Genomic DNA, 18,520 nt, shown 5'->3' on the forward strand with positions numbered 1-18,520 from the left:
AAGGAAATTAATATTGCTAAAAATTGCATAAGCAAGCTACAAAATTACACACATGTACACATACACATGTTTCACCAGTATGTTTGCTCTGTAAAATACAAAAATTTGAAAATAAGACTTTGTATTGATAAATTTCAAGCCAAATTTCGGATCAAAATTTTTAGAAAGAAAGGAAAAAAAAAGAATGAACATACACACAGACAAACCACAACATAATACCTCCTTTTAATTGCTAAAATTAATATTCCTGGAACTGACAAAATTTTGTAACTAGAAATGACAGTCAATTTTCAATTTCTAAAAACATTTTGTTTTATTAAATAACTCTTAAATAGGATTTTTACAAAGAAAATTGCATAGAAAGGGATACAAATGTTTATGTTGCCAGAACATTCTGTGTTTCCCCATCATCTCTTGTCCACTATTATTACTTCTAGAAAATGGCCACAAAAGCACAGAGTCATAATGTCACCAATTCTCCTTCTTTCAGTGTCACCAGCCCTATTTTTCCTAAGGCAAGGAGGGCATCGGCACTCTGCAGAGTTGGTACGGCGTCGGGTAGCAGCTCCACACTAAGCCAGCCTAGGGCTCGGCTCTCCGCTGGTGGCTATCAGGTTCGAGGGGAGCATCTCATGGCACTCAGGAAGAGCTGAGCAGCTGCACGAGGTTTTCAAGACATTTCAAATGGTAGGCATTTAGAGGGCTTTCTTCTGGGTTTGAGAAAGCTGAGAGAAAAAAATTAAGAGTCTAGAAATACTAGTTTATTCAATTTAGTTCTATACTCAAGGGGTAGATACTCTTCCAGAAACATGAATCATATTTACTTACAAAAATGTTAGTTCTTGATATACTAGAATTATAAGAATATTTTACATTTAAAAATTAATAAGTCACAGAATTTATATTGTTTTTATTAATGGTCTACCCAAAGAGTATTAAAAAATACAATTCCATAATAGATATTGTTAACTATAATCCTAGATGAATGCCATTACTTTTAAAAAAATTATTGTTTCTCCTAAAGCATAAACTTCAATGTAACCCAATTATTTGTTTTCTTCAGAAATTCATGGGCATAGCTAGAAAGGAAACAAAACTGCTCCCCTTATTTTAAAAAGAATCAAGCTATATAAAAACACAGATTAATAGTCCACAGACTACTACAGTACAGGAAAGGCATAGCTCAGTTGTTTTGAAATGTGTTAAGAGGATAAAACTGGTGTCACTTAAAATGAGTAACGTGCTTTGAAAAGAAAACTCTCTCCTATCATGCAGATCACAGGGCAACATGGATATGGGGGCAATGAAATCTATTCTCAGAAGATTGCAATTCAAATTGGTGATCTTAAATCAAAGCTTCCTGTTCAAGGTCAGTTCTAATTAGGCCCAGTTCTTATCACCTAAGAGCACACTTTAGCCCAGAGGCAGCCACTGGCAAAGAAAATTAGTACCAGGAAAAAACTGACTTGGAGAAAGATCACAGACACATTTTAAGAAATTATTATATCTCAAACCTTCATCTATTAGGATGTTTTACTATTTTAAAAAATGTTACAATGAAAGTCTAACTAAATATTGGCACATATAATGCTTTTGACAAAAAATAGCTCTGCAAAATTTAGTAATGGTGTAGAAAACTGTTGTTTTACTATGGCTTGTCTAAATATTTCAGTATCCTGAGAACTAATTTAGTGGTTTCCAAGTTTAACTATAAAACTTACCTTTCTTTGCTAAGGAATATGCTTCATCTACTTTTCTTTTTATTGATGGGTTTTTCAAAGTTGTTTTGGCCTGGAGATAATATAGACCAACCCATGAATTAGACTTATTCCCATATGTCAAGAATTAGGATAATACAATACTGATTCTGTCCACTGGTAATTACAGTGTTAAACAGGTACCATAAAATACAATAAGGTAACTACAGAATTATACAGTTAGTGTATCCTCCTGTGGTAATCCCCCGACACCTTCGTCCTCCTCCTACCTCACCTAACCATTATCTGCTGTCCAATTACTCTTCTTACCTTCTCCTTTTGTCCTTCTCCCCTAATCTCAATTTGTTTTTTTAAACCAGTTAACCTTTAGTTTCAGTATTCATATTCCCTCAAATATCAGATTTTAGATGGGAGTATTTCAAAGGTTACCAGTCAGTTGGTCAAAAAAACATTTACTGGTAGTGACAAAGTGTCAAATCCTGTGAGCAGTCCAGGGGACAACAGGTGGGAGGGAGAGCAAGAGTCCCTGACGTTGGTGGTGGTGGGGGGGTGCTGGAGGCAGGGTGGGACACGGCACAGTCGGGACACTGGGCTGAGAGAACACCATTCTGGGAAGGCTGTCTAAAGGCACAGGGTGGTCTGGCTATTCTTTTACCACTAGATACTCACAGGTATTTTAGGAGTGAGATATCTGCAATAAAAGAGAAGACCAAATGCCAGAGAATGGGAAGCTACAGGGCCTACTGTGCTGTGCATCTCTCTGGGCAGGCCTTCTACTGGCCTTTTAAGAATTGAACTAATTTTAAAAACTCAGCAATGATAAGTACAATAAAAAACTGAATCATATATTTGGATAAAACTTATTTGGTCTTGTATCAATGCATTTTTCCTTGACACATCTTTTTGAAGAAATAATCTATATTAAAATTATAACCCAATGGCAAATCAATTTAAATTAATAGGGAAATTCACTTAAAAGATACTCTTCTGAACTGGGGCCTTCTGATGATTAAATGATATAGATTTCAACTGATGGATTACTAACTGAATGAGTGAACAAAGAAAAGATGGGTCTTTGCCTTTATTTTTCTTTTTTCTTTTCTAATACTCCTCTGATATCCTTGGATGCACCCTCACAGGCCTGGCTGTTTGCCCCCAATTCATAAGATGATTTTTAAAACTGACCTTCTGGTAATTATATGTCAAAGCCCAAAGTGCAGCTGCTGCAATCCTCTGAGCATTTTGATTCTTACTTTCCAGACAGGCAGCTAGTATGGTAATGACTTTTTCTAAAAACAAACACATTAAAAAAAATAAAGTTTAGTCCCAGATATTAAATGCACTCTTATTTTGGATTAATCAGATACCCCTTTCTCCAAGTTGGTATCACAGCACTGTGGCAACTTTTGCTCTATGGAAAAAAAAAAAAAAAACAACTCAAAAACAGTTATTTTCATGATAGGCACAAATCTCTTGGCCCAAGCTCAACAGAGGCCATTCACTTAAGGACACCATTAGTGCAAATAAGTACATAATGAATTATATGAATGAGTTATTCAATGATAGCTAATATTTGAGTATGCAGGAAAATAGATTAGCCATCATCAAAAATTATAAAGACCAATACACAACACATCATTATCATGGGTTAAAGGTAAAATAGTTGAGAAATACTACACTGATTACAATTTTCAAAAAAAACCTAAACATTTTAAAGGAATTTTATGTGGGTGTGTATATCAGAGGAAAAATTGATTTAAATTGCATACTAATACACAAGATATGTCTACTTTACAAAGCCAGCTTGAGCAAAAATGGAGCCTTACTAATTATGTACCAGTCTATTCATTTCAAATGATGATTCAGAAGTCCCCTTTTAAGGTAACTGTCAAGGTTTTTCAGAACAATATTTGAACTTACTTTATTATTTATTTTTATATATCACCAAACTGTATCACATTATTTACCATCTAAATTGTATGATTTTAGCATGTTGCATTTTTAAGGCCAAGATACTTGCTACTGGAAATTCTCTACATCATGTGAATATTAACCAATCCCTGCCAACCAGGAATGTAACTAATTAAAATAACCCTGTTCAATGGTAAGGTTTGCGTCTGCTCATTGACATGTACTCCAACCACATGTGCTAGTGCCTTACAGAGGCTACCTGAATAAAATATTTCATAATTAAACAAAAATTTTAAGTGCTTCTATTTGATTTTTTTTTATTTTAAGAATTTTTAAATCTTTCACAGGTAAAAAGGAAAAAGGGAGGGAAGGAGTGGGGGAGGGAGCAAGGGAAGGAAGGAAGGAAGGAAGGAAGGAAGGAAGGAAGGAAGGAAGGAGCAAGAGAGCTACCTGTTCCATCCAGAACTCAAATTGTGTAGGGAGAAGGTGATGTGGGAGGTACATGTGGAACAGCAATTTCCTGTCACACTGACCCCTACTGCCTGCATACCTCATCTGTAATATCTAGCTCCCTTTAGTTTTCCTGTATCATGGCCTATCCATACCTAGTCACATAAACAATAATCAGGCATAACTTATCATGTGAAGCTATGGCTGATATTTCTTACTCAGCAAGGACACTGGCAGATGGGAGGGTGATTTTCTTGTGTTCTAGATGAGTAGCAGCAATCAATGTTTTTACATATTACACCAAACATTCAGAACACAGACCCCTGTTATCTAAATTTATATCATAACTCCTTCAACTAGTTACCGTCTCTTAAAATGTCTGAAGTACATACATAGGTCAATTAATGTGGTGAATTAATATGGCCCTTTCTGATAGTAGGTCAGCTTTTTTTAAAACCACATTTTAAAGCACATATATATAGGCTGAGTTTGTGGCTCAGTGGTAGAGTGCTTGCCTAGCACATGTGAGGCACTGGGTTCAATTCTCAGCAGCACATACAAATAAAGAGATTGTGTCCATCTACAACTAAAAGTATTAAAAATAAATAAATAAAACATGTATAAGAAAAAAGCTCATAATACATTTTTAAGTTTAATAAATCAGTATAAATTCCCTTTTTTCCTCCCTTTCCCATTTAAATATATAAATAACCTCAGGAGTATAATACTCAAATAGAGTTAATTGTGAAATGATGAGTTTTAAATACTTATTACTTTTCTTCATAAATTGACTTCATGATTCTAAGTTTAGGGTTGTCATGTTGGTAGCTTCAAATCAGTGACAGTGAGATATTTACACCATGAAAGTCAACAGATGCTATAATCAAGAGTGAATTACTGGTAAAACTAATAGGTTTCAGTTTTATGAGTATATTCTGCACAGGGGTAAGTAGTAATTATAGCAGTATATTATTAGCAGATTAAATGATACTAAATTTATGGGGAAAAGAGCAAATTAGGAGGCAGTTTCATTTGTTAAATCATGACAATGTTTACCTTAAATCGGCTATGGATACAAAAGTTCAGGAAAAAACAATGAAAGTATTCTGTGAGAATCAACTGGTCATACAGAATTCACAATAAAGAGTATTACTTTTTTAGTTATTTTCTGGGTATGCTATCTATCCTTTTTGCCAGTCAAATTTATACACTTATACATATATAATAAAATTATATATATTCAATATATATTCCACCCCTTTCACCCTCCAAGAGCTAAAATATTTACCAGAATATCTGTGCCCTTGTCAGATTATGCCAACAAGTTTATGGGAACTTCACAAAATTAACAATTATTTCCTCTTTTTCTACTCTGAAAGAGACTGCATATGTTTGGAATTATTTTTACTTTGATCTTCAGGAGAACTTACTAGTGAAGCTAGCTGCATCTAGAATTTTTTTTTCCCAGTACCAGAGACCAGTGAACTATGTCCTCAGCCTTTTTAAATTTTTATTTTGAGACAGGATTTCACTAAGTTGCCTACGCTGACCTTGAATTTGGGATCCTCCCCAGTAGCTTTGATCACAGGAGTTTGACGCCATGCTTAGTTAGATCTAGGATTCTCTATAATTAGATTTTTTAATGGATTTTATATAGTTAGATTTTTTTTTACTAATTCAATATCTCTTACCATTATTGGACTTTCTGGTTTTCTAGAATAAATTTTTCTAAAGTTACTTTTTTCAAAGAAAATGTCAATTTCACCATTTTTGGTCTTCTGCACATTGGCTCTGATGTGTCTAGGAATAAATTATTTTTATTTCATCTGCTTGGATTTATCTGGGTCTCTTGAATATGTTTTGTAGTGTCTTAGAATCGTTTTTAAATTTTTATCATTATCTCTAGGTATTTCCTTCTCCCATCTTTTTGCTACCCCTAGGACTTCAATAAACACGTAGTTAAGACTCTCATGTAATTGTCACTTACCTTTTATTCTTTTAATGCTTTCTCACCTTCTCAGATTTCCACTGCTACATTCTAGATACTATTTTTCTGATATACTTCTAATTCCTACATTTTCTTCTCTGCTATATCTAACTTGTATACATTATCAATACCAGATGTGCATATTAATTTTAAAATTTTGGCTATTAAAATTCTAGAATAATGCTGACACAACTTCCTATAATATTTATAACAATCAGTGCTGCTTAATAAGATACTTACTAGACCTGTAGCTACTGTGACTGACAGCCCTAATATTTAATTTTGATTTACTTAAGTTTAAATTTGAAGTAGCTACGTGTGGCTCACAGGTTATCATACTGTTCAGTGAAGGTCTAGAAATTCTACTTAGTTCTTGTTTCAAATCTTATTTTTCAGTTTCCCAGTCCCTGAAGGCATTTTCTAGCTTGTCATTTACTTATCTAAATATGGTATTATTAAAGTTATTTTTTTAAACTATATTTTATACTCCTAATATTTGAAGTCAGGCAGAGAAGTTGGCATGTTTTCCTCTGTTGGTTCTAGCTCCTGTTGCCAAGGGAAATTGCATGGAAATGGAAGGAGACCCTCATGGTTGTACAAAATTACATACAAGAGGAAGTGAGGGGAAAGGGGGGAAAAAAACAAGGGGGAGAAATGAATTACAGTAGATGGGGTAGAGAGAGAAGAGGGGAGGGGAGGGGAGGGGAGGGGAGGGGAGGGGAGGGGGGATAGTAGAAGATAGGAAAGGCAGCAGAATACAACAGACACTAGTATAGCAATATGTAAAACAGTGGATGTGTAACCGATGTGATGCTGCAATCTGTATACGGGGTAAAAATGGGAGTTCATAACCCACTTGAATCAAAGTGTGAAATATGATTTGTCAAGAACTATGTAATGTTTTAAACAACTAACAATAAAAATTAAAACAAAAACTATATTTTATACTCCTAGTATTTGAAGTCAGGCAGAGAAGTTGGCATGGTTTCCTCTGTTGGTTCTAGCTCCTGTTGCCAAATTTCCTAATGTACCTGATTAACTTTGTACTGGTTCATGCTTTGAAAAATTATTTGTAGAAGTTTCTTGAGGTCTAGTATAAACTTGTTCTGCTTTTTCTAAGCACTCAGGGACCACCTTAAAACAAGTTCTCAGCCCAAGCTGTCAAGACCCAAGCATTCCTGGGTGCAGAGCTGTGGGAGGGAATTTGTGTTGCTCAGGCTGACTTTCATTTTATTTATTTTTTTTCACCTTTCTTTATTGTCATCTGGATGAGAATTAGAGGAGGAAATCAATTCTAACTTGCTCTTCTCCTAAGAGAATGGTTCTCCTGAGTTCTAGCTTCATTCAGGAGAGTGCCACCTTGGAGGGTCTTGACATCTGTTCTATCATTTCTTAGCAATTGTCCTTGGGCAAAAGAATTTCTATACACTTCTTACTTCTCTGGGTATTAGATTTTGATCAAGATTAGTCTGAAGTTTCCCACTATCTCTTCAGCTATTTTTTTTGTGTGTGGTGAATTTTAATAAAGCTTATCTAGCATGTTTTTATTATTTTCAAAGGACGCTTAGCCTGACATTACCAGAAACAAAAAATGCCATGAATCTATTTTTAACAGCAAGCCCAAGCCCCAATGCACATTTCACTCCTAACCATCTACACCAGATGTCTGAGTTCTACTGATCAGAGGCATGTCTGCTTTCCTGGTAGATTTTTAAGCTAGATGATCCTGCTAAGACCTCCACTCTGGATCCCCAAGAGGAAAAAGGGGGCAAAGCCTGTGATACGCTTTAAACAGTTCCACACAGAACCTGCACAGCTATTGTCTCCCATGTTAACGCTGCCTTGAAAGCCCACTGAGATCAAGTCTTTGGGATATGGGGAGGCTCCTTTTAACTAAAAGTGTATTCATCTGCTTTAAGCTAATGAAGGATGGAAAGCACTGCTGACTACAAGAAAATACTGAAAATAAATCCAGAGACATGGAGAAGTAGAAAATGCAGACCTCTCCTTTAGCTCCCTAAAGCCTTTCCTTTTCCCTACTCTCTTAATAATAAAGTGTAATAAGTAGTTACCAAAGACAAAATTCCTTCTGAGAAAGGTGAATAAAGAATAAGATCCAAAAGAATGGGATCCTAATTAAGAGTAAATTATACTCCATGTATGTATAATATGTCAAAATACACTCTACTCTTATGTATATGTAAAAAGAACAAATAAAAAAAATAATAAAATCCCCCAAAAGAATAAGCGATGCTGCTGAGTAGCTCCAGTGGCTCAAGAATGGCAACAGATGTTTCCTGGGCCATTTAGTTGCTCAGAGGTAGGGCTGGTTTTCCTCATTTTACAAACATGAGGACTGAAGCAGGTACGGCAGAATAGAATAAAAACAACCTCTGATGTACACTCCCCATCGACGAAGAGCACAGTGTCAGTGCAGAAGCAGTGAGAATCAAGAGTAGTTAATGAGGGGAGTTAAAAGCTGACTGAACCTTAAAAATGCTTCTATACATTTCCTGAAATTTAATAATTATTATCAGGAAAACAGAATCATTACCGTACACACAGCAGAGCATAGGCAGAATTATTTCCATTCACTTGGAAAAATGTGTGTCATGGAAAAAAGCCTTTGAGAAAAGATTACATGAAACACATGGAAGGAAAAAAGACTAGACTCTACAAGATGCAGGTTCTGGGGATCAGGGGGAGTCCAGGAATAAATAGATATACATTGGAATGCAGAGTGTATCCTAGTGTTGATGCAATGGAGAAATAAAACAAAGGGAAAGGGGGAGAGAGTGGTGGGGAGGGAACAGGGGGCAGGGAGGGTCCAACTTTAACTGGTGGGTCTGCAAAGTCTTCCCTGACACAGCTGTATTTGCTCAAAGACAGAGAGGCGATGAGGGGGACTTGCAGCAGGAACAAGGAGAGCCAAGGTCAGCAAGCACCCCTACACACAGTTTGTCCTCCTGTATCCAGTTTGTCCATGGGGATAACATGATTTATTAACATCCAGAGACTCGGGGCTGGGGATGTGGCTCAAGTGGTAGCGTGCTTGCCTGGCATGCGTGCGGCCCGGGTTCGATTCTCAGCACCACATACCAACAAAGATGTTGTGTCTGCCAAGAACTAGAAAATAAATATTAAAAATTCTCTCTCTCTCTCCTTTCCCACTCTCTCTTTAAAAAAAAACAAAACAAAACAAAAAAAAAAAACATCCAGAGACTCCAGGCAGCTCAAAGGAGGCAAGGGGCAAGGTCTTGCCTGACTCATTCCCCCAGCCCCTGCAACATAAATACCTGGCAAATTATAAAATTATTTTGTGTTTTAACAGCCTATGAATAACCACATGTATAAAAGCACGTTTGTGTGTGTGGTATATAATATGAATACTTACCATTAGCCAGAATCTTGGGCTTATTTGCAGGGCTGAAGCAAATATTATGAAAAATAAGAAGTGGTATGTAAGGGCTGCTCTTATGCTTGTATTTGCTTATCTCAGTAAGTAAGTCTAAACAGCCATCAAGCCTCAGGATCATTTGCTGCCCATCTTCTCCAAAAGATATATTCAAGAGTAACTTCAACCAAAGAATGGTCAGATTACTGAGATGTTTATTTCCTCCTTTTGGCAATGTTAGAGACAGAAAGTTCTGTAAGAAGTTACTCTGTGGGTAAACAGAGAGAATGTTATTTTCTTCTTGGGTCTTTGTCATTATTTCCCTAGTCCCTTTGTGACCAATTAGCTAGCATTATGGTATCCTCTTTTCTAACCTAAATTTCTCTTTCCTCCCAATACTGTCTAAATACTTCATCTATATCATTTCCAAGTATAAGTAAAAAGGGTAAGAGGAACAAAATAGTGCTCAAATTTTAATTTCAGCTCATTTTTTTTTCTCCTGATGATGGAATTCAGTAAGCTATAGTCAACTCAATTATTCAGGATTGATAATTCAGTTTGGGGATTACTTTAGGCCTCTTGAATTTTCTCTTTCTGTCTGCCTTCTGGCAATTTTGCTACTCATTAAAAAATTTCCTATGGAGAGGAAAAAGAAACAAAACCCCAGTCTGGAAAACTAGTTAAGAACTCTGGTAATAGAGGGGTATTTTGTAACAACTCTGGTAATAGTGGGGTATTTTGTAACAACTCTGGTAATAGTGAGGTATTTTGTAACAACTTTGGTAATAGTGGGGTATTTTGTAACAACTCTGGTAATAGGAGGGTATTTTGTATCATTATAGCTACAAGTGTTTGCTTTTTTTTTTTTCAGTCTATAGTTCCATTCTATATTCCATTTATCCCACTTCCTTATCATTATAGAAATTAATTTCTCATGGCTATGTGTCATTCTATTAAACTTACAGATGAGAGAGATCTATTACTTGAACTGTAAGAGTTGTATCAACCTTCAAATAAAGTCCCTTCCACAAAACCCTACCAAGCTCTGAACTATTTGAAAGATAACATATTATTGTCTAGAGTCATCTATATGCAAACAAAATATAAAAAGTACTATATCAAATTGAAATCCATGATGGCAATATGGAAACCAGAGGTGGTTGGACATTTTAGAAGTGAAATGCACTCATTCAACTTTTATAACTGCACAGAGTAACTCATCTCTCCCTGTTTAATCTACTCCAGCTTGTCTCTTGGGTTCTCCTATTCCTAAATCAAGATGTTAGCTTTAATTTGTAAAATTAATCTTAAGACTTTTACAAAAAGAATCCTGATTATACACATAAAATGGGCTGCAAAAATATTAGCAATATTTTCCAAGCAACAAATACACTATAAAATGACATGCCCATTTTAAATAACATTTGCCATCACTCATGCCTATTTCTCATTTCTCAGCCCAGAATGATGCTTTTAGATTTACACCTTATCTTTCCTATTCAGCTAGATTCTACCATGATATTGGAGATTAAGGGATGACCACAGCAATAAAATATATGTCAGTGCTTTAAAATGCAAACATCCTATGGACATCCCTCCTCTTTGTTAGGTCTAAAGATAATTTTAAACAATTTTATGCACCAGTTAGAAAGTGCAGAAATCTCATGGCAGAAAGAGCAGACATTTTACAACTGAATTGAATAACAGCTCTGGCTGCATTTTCTAATCCCTACTGATGAATAACGGAAAGGCGGAACTCTAGCATCCTCATGCCCACCCATGGGTGACAGAGAGGAGGAACTCGGGTGTCCAGGCTCATTATTGCTATTAAGTCACTGGAGTTTCCTCTCACTGGAACAGAAGAAAGTGACTTGACAGTTATCCTCTGAATGTGATTACAGTTGATCACAATGTTCTTCAGTATAGCACCAGAATCATAAAGTGAAAGGTGAAGATACCTTAGAGATCATTTTGTTTAACCTAATTATTATAAAAATAAATTTTTTAAAAAAATGAGGTATAAAGAGAGTCACTCGGAGTCACACAGTGAGAACAGTGAGACTTGGCTCTGAGGTTCCCCCGGAGGTCTGCTCTGCTTTCTATTAGCATGTTCTCTAAGCCTAGTTCTGTGCTCCCAGCTCTGTTCTCACTACATGCTTTCTCATTCTGCAGGATGGTAATCACACACATTTAGTTCAAGAAGACTTCTCCTGTTACAAGTGACATATACAAATATTTGAATACATATATGAAATTTATTCACATACACCAGCACAACTTATAATCTCTCTCTCATACACACACACACACACACACACACACACACACACACACATATAAATGACATGCATGTGAACATACATATGAAGAAGCCACCCAGCCATATGCTGGTAAATAATAAACTGGTTCCATTCTCTGAATGTTTTTGCCAAATTATAAAGTGTGAATAATCCCACCATGGCTGATTTCAGGATCACATGATATTGACAAGCTTGAACTTTTCTGAAACTCCCAAGAGCCAGTGGGAGGTCACTTCAGCACACCTCTGAAAACATTTTCCATAGTAAGAATGACAATTTCATTTCCTAGTAAGAAAGATATTTTTTTTTCTATTTGTTTGGTGATTACACTCAAAGTATCATTTGGGGCTTCAAAGAGATGAAACAGTAGAGGAAAAGAAGACTCAGTTCTTAACAGATACGCTCAACCTTTACAATTTATCTTGTTCTTCAAGCAAAACAAACAGTAGCAATCAAATTACTATTTCATGTAAACAACAGTAATAGATAATCTAATCACATTCAAGTTTTAAGGAATTTATTCAACTAGGAACTTTATTTACATACATTAAAACACAGATCTTGACTGCACATGTATATGAGAATTTGTTTAACTAGTTCCCTCCCTTTTAAAGTACCCAAAGTTAAATCAGTGGTAAGAGTAAAGTTCTGGAACAGAAATCCCAGAGAACTCATAAAATTGCCTATTAGGTCATAAAGAAGTTAAAGTCTAGCTGGGTGAAAGAGGGCTGTGATTTCATAAACCATTTGTCAATGTAAATTGAACTGAGATTGTTACTGCTCAATTTGGTCTGTTTAAAGACCATATATATTACTTTTATGATATTCAATAAATATAAGACAGCTGTCTTTCTAACATCACCATTTCTGAGAGTAGTAAAACAAAATCTAAAAACTAATAAGGATAAACTAAAAGGAAAAGGCAAGATCATAGCCTAGCTTCTGTCACTTTTTATCAACAGTGAACCTCTTAATCTTCTTAAAATCCTTTTAAAAAACCTCTCAAAATTATAATAAATTTATCTAGAAATTGAGCTCTAAATTTTTGATTGGAAGTGTTATTTAATGAAGTATCTCCTTTATGATAGGCAGGACAATTTAAGTACTTACCTTTTGAATTACTCCCTTACAGTCATGAGACAAGGCCAGGTTTGAAAGAAACAAAAAAAACGTCTGCTGAATGTTGGTGTTCTCGAGAGGCATCTGAGAGGCCAATTTTAGGATACACAGCATCAGAGAGCTACTGGAGGCTCCTCTGTGTGCAGCGTGAACGGGATATTGTCCATAACTTGACCAGCAAAGAGAACTGCAACCTTCAAAACAGCAGCCAATCATGTTATCTTCTTGACTCCACTGTTTAGTGTTAAAAACACTATCTAGTAAAGCATATCTGCCTATCAAAGTGACTTAGCCAACTAACCTGTGAATTGCAAATCGGCACTGAAGGCTAATGCAGATGTCTACTTTCAATCTAACAGATTTACTGTATTCATTGAAGACCTAACAAATACAGTATTTTAAAATACCAATTTTTTCTTTTAAAACAGAATAAAACCAGCATAATAGGGTTTTTTTTAATAGTTCCTACAGAAAACATCTGAATAAAAGCCTGAATGGAAGAACAGAATTTTAGAAATATGAGGTAACTTGGTCTAATGCCTTCATTTTACAGAAAAGACAAATGAAGAACACAGGTGTCTGGGACAGTGGGTAGTGCAATGCTGTTCTCCATGGTAGACAAGTAAAGACACCGTGCAGAAAAGCCAGTGATTGTTCAAGCTCACATAGCTGATAGGCAGAGAGAGCCTGCAGTGGCATGTAACTGGCTTTCCAGAGCTTAGTGATTTTCAGTAAGTAACCATGTGAGATGTACCAAGGAAGAAAGATAATCAGAAAAGAATTAGAAATACAGTTTAATGCTTAATTGGTAAGACTGTACTGTAACAAAACCCTAAGGTGGAATCAACCTGTGAAAGCAGATACAAGGAGGTAGGCTTGTACATAATCACACCAGAATCAAGACATTCTGTAAAATAACTCATAAAAGATGAGTGAACACAAAAAATACAGCAAACCTTCCTGTATTAATAACCTTACAGCTGTATTAAAATACCACTGTTACCACTAACTGTTACATGAAACTGTCATTACACAATAGAGTTTTGCTCAGAAACAAACCAGACTGAAAAGTAAAATGGTTTTTTTTTTTTTAGGTGTAACCTAACCACTTCTAATATTTATTTCAATTTTAAGTATAAAAATGACAAATTATAATTTCAGAAGATTTGTACTAAAGCACATATTTCTTTTGTTTAACATTTAGCAACTGACTCTTTACTCCTCCTTACTTCCCTAAACCCTAAATTAACGAGCAAAGGTAAGGTCAAGGAGAACAACCTACAGACCAAAGCTGCCCTCAGATAGGAGCTGATCTGGCCAGGAGGATGCTGAGCTGGAAGATGCACTGAGAGGAGACTCTCCGAGCAGAACAAGGGATGAAGAAAGTGAGCAGTAGCAGAAAGAAGACAAGGACAGTTCTGTACTAGACTCAAATACATAAATGGCAATTTAAGGTTCAAGAGCCTGAAGGCCTGTTTCTACTTGTTCCTGCTGGCTGGGCTTCTGAGGCACAGTGCTCTAGAGGTGTCAGACCAGTCAAAGGAATAAGCTACCAGGGCATGTAGAAGTGAAAAGATGGGCTCCCACCTGTCCCGCCCCTTCCTGGACAGCCCACATTATATGGAAACTCCTGACGGAGGAGTTACATGTTGCCAGATGAAAACACACACACTTGCTGACCAGACAAACCTCACGTTTCTGACCATAAGCTGTCAGTGGTGCTTCACAACCAGCTGTCCTGCTTCACTCTCTACAATGTCTGCTTGCCCTCCTTGCTCAAAGCAGCCTTCTCAAAACCTCTTGTCTTTGTTCCCTCTCATAAATAATGAAGAAAGGAGAAATATGGTGAGAAAATCAGAACTATCCACCTAAACCACTCCCAGATTCCTGACTCACAGAAGCCATGAGATGATTACATGACTATGTGCACAGTTGCTCAATTTGGGGGTAATTTGATTAGAAGTAATACATAACTAATAAAACTCCCAACAATATTTTACATTTCCAATGAATTCAACTTCACCTTAGTTTTTTTACTTGCTTGAATACAGATACCTCAGACTTAACATGACCAAACAGTACTCTTGATTCCTATTTTAAATCCAAGTCAAATCCAGAGCTTTATCATTTTAATAAATGGTACTACTATGCACTCAGGTTTATTTCCCCAAATGAGGCTCATCCTGGATACCTTTCTTTCCTTTCTACCTTCCACCAGCATATTCTCTTGACTCTTCCTAAATTGTCCAATGACTCTCCCCTGTCGACAAACATATTCCTAAAATATCTGTCTGCTCTACTATAATACCTACAAGCAATCTTGTCTTTGACTAATAATATATCCTTTATAAGTAGAAGAAATACTTCAAAATATATGTTTTTCCTGTCCACCTTAACATTGATGTAATGTTAACAATCACAGTAACCAGTATGAAAGCAAGTAATCTATAGTTTATTATTAAAAGGCAACATTGGATTCTAGTTACCATTTGGAAAATTTGCAGTATAGACACAAAGCAACTGCAAGGCAATCTGCATCAGTGAATCGTCCATCAAAAGCCAAGGCCAGAGAGAGTGCAAGACAGGGACAAGATGAGCTTCAAGAGCTGCTTCCTGTTGTGGAAAGAAAGTAAGGACAGTCATGAGTCTAAATATATGAAAATACAAAATTAAATTCAAATTCAAAACACTGTCACTAACATAAGACAAAAATTGAAATTGAATTGGGAATTAGCTCAGTAGGTAGAGTGTTTGCCTTCCATGCACAAGGCCCTGGGTTCAATCTCCAGCACCACAAAAAAAAAAAAAAAAAAAAAAAAAAAAAAAAAAAAAACGTTGAATTCATTTTTATTCTCAATAATGAGGAGGGGAATTAGATCCTGTAGACAGCTGGGCTGACAAAGGAGGAGTGTAAGTCTGCACCCAGCCTCAGTAACTTAGTGAGGCCCTGAGCAACTAAGTGACACTGTATCAAAATAAAAAATAAAAAAAAGGGCTGGGGATGTGACTCAGTAACCCTGTGTTTAATTCACAATACCAAAATAAAAAAAAAAGATCCAGCAGACAGTCTTGCCATAGAGCTACAGGGCTCTACACATGGCTGCCCTGAGCACAGCCTGGCCTTCAAAACCAGGGTGGCCAGGATATGCTAGTCAGAGAAAAAAAGCAGAAAACAGCTTCTATAACATATAAATCATGCAAGAAAGTGGTATGTTCCAACAAGGAGTAACTAACTTAGGTGGTCAATAAATGGTAATTTCTTGTTAAGTAAACATTCTCATCAACTCTGCCCAGTCTCTGTCTTGTCTCTCTCCCCCCATGGTGTGAGTGTGTGTATGTGTGTAATTACTATTTTTGAGCAATTTGAATATGATACAATTCATTCTAAATATTGTTGTGTGAACAAATCTTACATAAAGCACAGTTTTTACTTCAAAAGTCAATGGCCACTGACAGCCTTATAAACACAACCACTTGCACTATGTTCTGCCATCTTCTTTACCTATTATGTCCCATCATAAACATAGGTAGCTATAAAAACTTATACAATTTCATAAGACTCCTATAAAATGGCTAAACTTAAGTTTTTATAGGTGTCCTATATGTAAGACTGTGAGACAGGAATTTGTACTGCCATGTGTACTTATGAGCACATTTTCATAAACATACACACCCTACACAATTTTATGCAGCATCAAATAGACTAGAAGTTATTCCCAGTGTTCAAAGCATAAGCTTTGCAGTTATTCCCAATATTCTTCCCCATGTTTAGAGCTCTCTGTAAATGTAATACTTTATTCTCATCAGACTACTTCAAAATATAAATTGTTAGTCCTGTCTTATTTAACAAAGGTTAAGGAATATATGATCAATGTTAATTTTCTAGATAATGTTTTTTCCATAAAAGGAATGAAATCAGTGTTGAGTATAACAATGAGATTAGGTGCATCCATTTCTGAGAATTAGCTCTGAGTTTAAGGGCCAATCAACCCTGCATTTACATAAAATTCAAAAAGTTTCCCATTTTTTCTCCTCTATTATCTCAATAAAAATTAAACTGTTTAATACCAATTCTGCTACCAACATTTTGAAAAAGCTCTCTACTTACTTTACATTCTTCATTTTGATAAAGGCAGTTTCTTAGGAGCTGCATGGCAATGCTCAACTCCTTAATAAAACCATCCTCCTGTTTAAACAAAAAGGTAAAAACTGTGAACACAGGAGCAGGCTCCACTTTTCACATATAGTAACTCACTCCCTTGGGGTCACAGCACAATGCAGCTGTGCTCTAGTCTTGCCTGACCACCATAACTTTGAGGGGACTGACAAGCTAACGATCTCTGAAAGATGACCACATCTCAAGAAATGCACCCACCACAGAAAAGCTATTTCTGTTCTATCAAGCATGAAGGAACTTGGATATATAATAGCCTCTATGTTTCATCTCAATAAAGTGAGGCAGGTTCTGACTGATTTTCAATCATATCAGGTGTGGGCTGACTCTCTCAGTGATGGAGTAAGGGCTTTTTGCTAGTGAGGAAAGAGGAAAAGATGTAAGAATAGAAATAGACAAACATGAATCAATCCCCTGCATCCACCAAATTAGTAAGTAAAGCTTTGCCTTATTTTCTTACTAGTTATTTCATAGAGGGCTGCTACTACGGTCTTACACACACACACACAAATACACACACACACACACACACACACAGGTATATTTGTACATTCATATATTCATACATATATACATTCATTTTGTGAGTAAATCTGTGGAACAGATCTTACTGATCATGATTATTATTAACCATAGTTCTTATATAATAATTATGTTATTCTATATTCACATGAAAATATAAATTAAACATGAATTAAGCAGACTCAATGCCAGATGAGACATTCAAAAGTCACAGAAGGAGTTAACAGAGATTAAGAATACCAGCTTTGCAACCTCTCAGATGTGGAAACAAATTCTGGTCTCATCAACTGCCAGCATGAGAGTCTGTGCTCATGAGTGTTTGTCTATGAGATAACAAATATGAAATATCTGAGAGTGCCTGACATATTGTAAACACTTATTAAATTACATCTATTATAGATCTCACTTAGAGAACTTAGGCTTGCTTTTAAAAACTTTTAGTATTAAAAAACCTATCTGGTATAGTATCATAGTATCATGCAGATGTAGATATCACAAAATACCTGTGTGTATGTGTGTATAAATATATATATATCCAGAGAGAGCGAGCGAGCACAAAGCTTTCCCTAAAGACCTTCAAGTAAGAATTAAGGGAGAGAAAAAATGCCCACATCCTCCTAAAGTAGAAATGCCATTAATTTATCAGACTGCATTTTTCTTCTAAATCAGACATGCGTTTCAACCTTGCACTCATTTATAGGTATAAGGACACTGCAGAGATGGTCACCGTGTGCATTCATTCCTTTATCCCAGGAGTTTAGGATGCAAAGTCACCTTTTTTTCAGTACTGCTTTCCCAGGCCGCAGAGAATCGAGGTTCAGTTGTGCATTAATGTGCTTCATCTGCTCCATGCAGTTGTCTATGAGATCAGCTGAAAGACAAAAATTGTAAGTCAAAATATTTCATTTCTAAATAAGATAAAACCACATATAATCAGAATCTCCA

At 36.0% G+C, this 18,520-nt stretch overlaps 1 protein-coding gene across 1 annotated transcript in view; it reads right to left on the minus strand.

The window, feature by feature from the left end:
• Nucleotides 1-203: 203 nt before the first annotated feature.
• LOC144369503 (rotatin-like) overlaps nucleotides 204-18,520 on the minus strand; it is a 79,511-nt gene continuing 61,194 nt past the window's right edge. Inside the window, 9 exon segments of the mRNA XM_078029781.1 lie at nucleotides 204-725; nucleotides 1,722-1,791; nucleotides 2,904-3,007; nucleotides 9,461-9,728; nucleotides 12,871-13,073; nucleotides 15,366-15,492; nucleotides 16,988-17,112; nucleotides 17,215-17,219; nucleotides 18,350-18,446. Of these exon segments, the coding sequence (XP_077885907.1) occupies nucleotides 640-725; nucleotides 1,722-1,791; nucleotides 2,904-3,007; nucleotides 9,461-9,728; nucleotides 12,871-13,073; nucleotides 15,366-15,492; nucleotides 16,988-17,112; nucleotides 17,215-17,219; nucleotides 18,350-18,446 (1,085 nt within the window). The 3' untranslated portion in view covers nucleotides 204-639.

The sequence above is a fragment of the Ictidomys tridecemlineatus genome, chromosome 12 (assembly GCF_052094955.1).
Source record: "Ictidomys tridecemlineatus isolate mIctTri1 chromosome 12, mIctTri1.hap1, whole genome shotgun sequence".
Lineage (NCBI taxonomy): Eukaryota > Metazoa > Chordata > Mammalia > Rodentia > Sciuridae > Ictidomys > Ictidomys tridecemlineatus.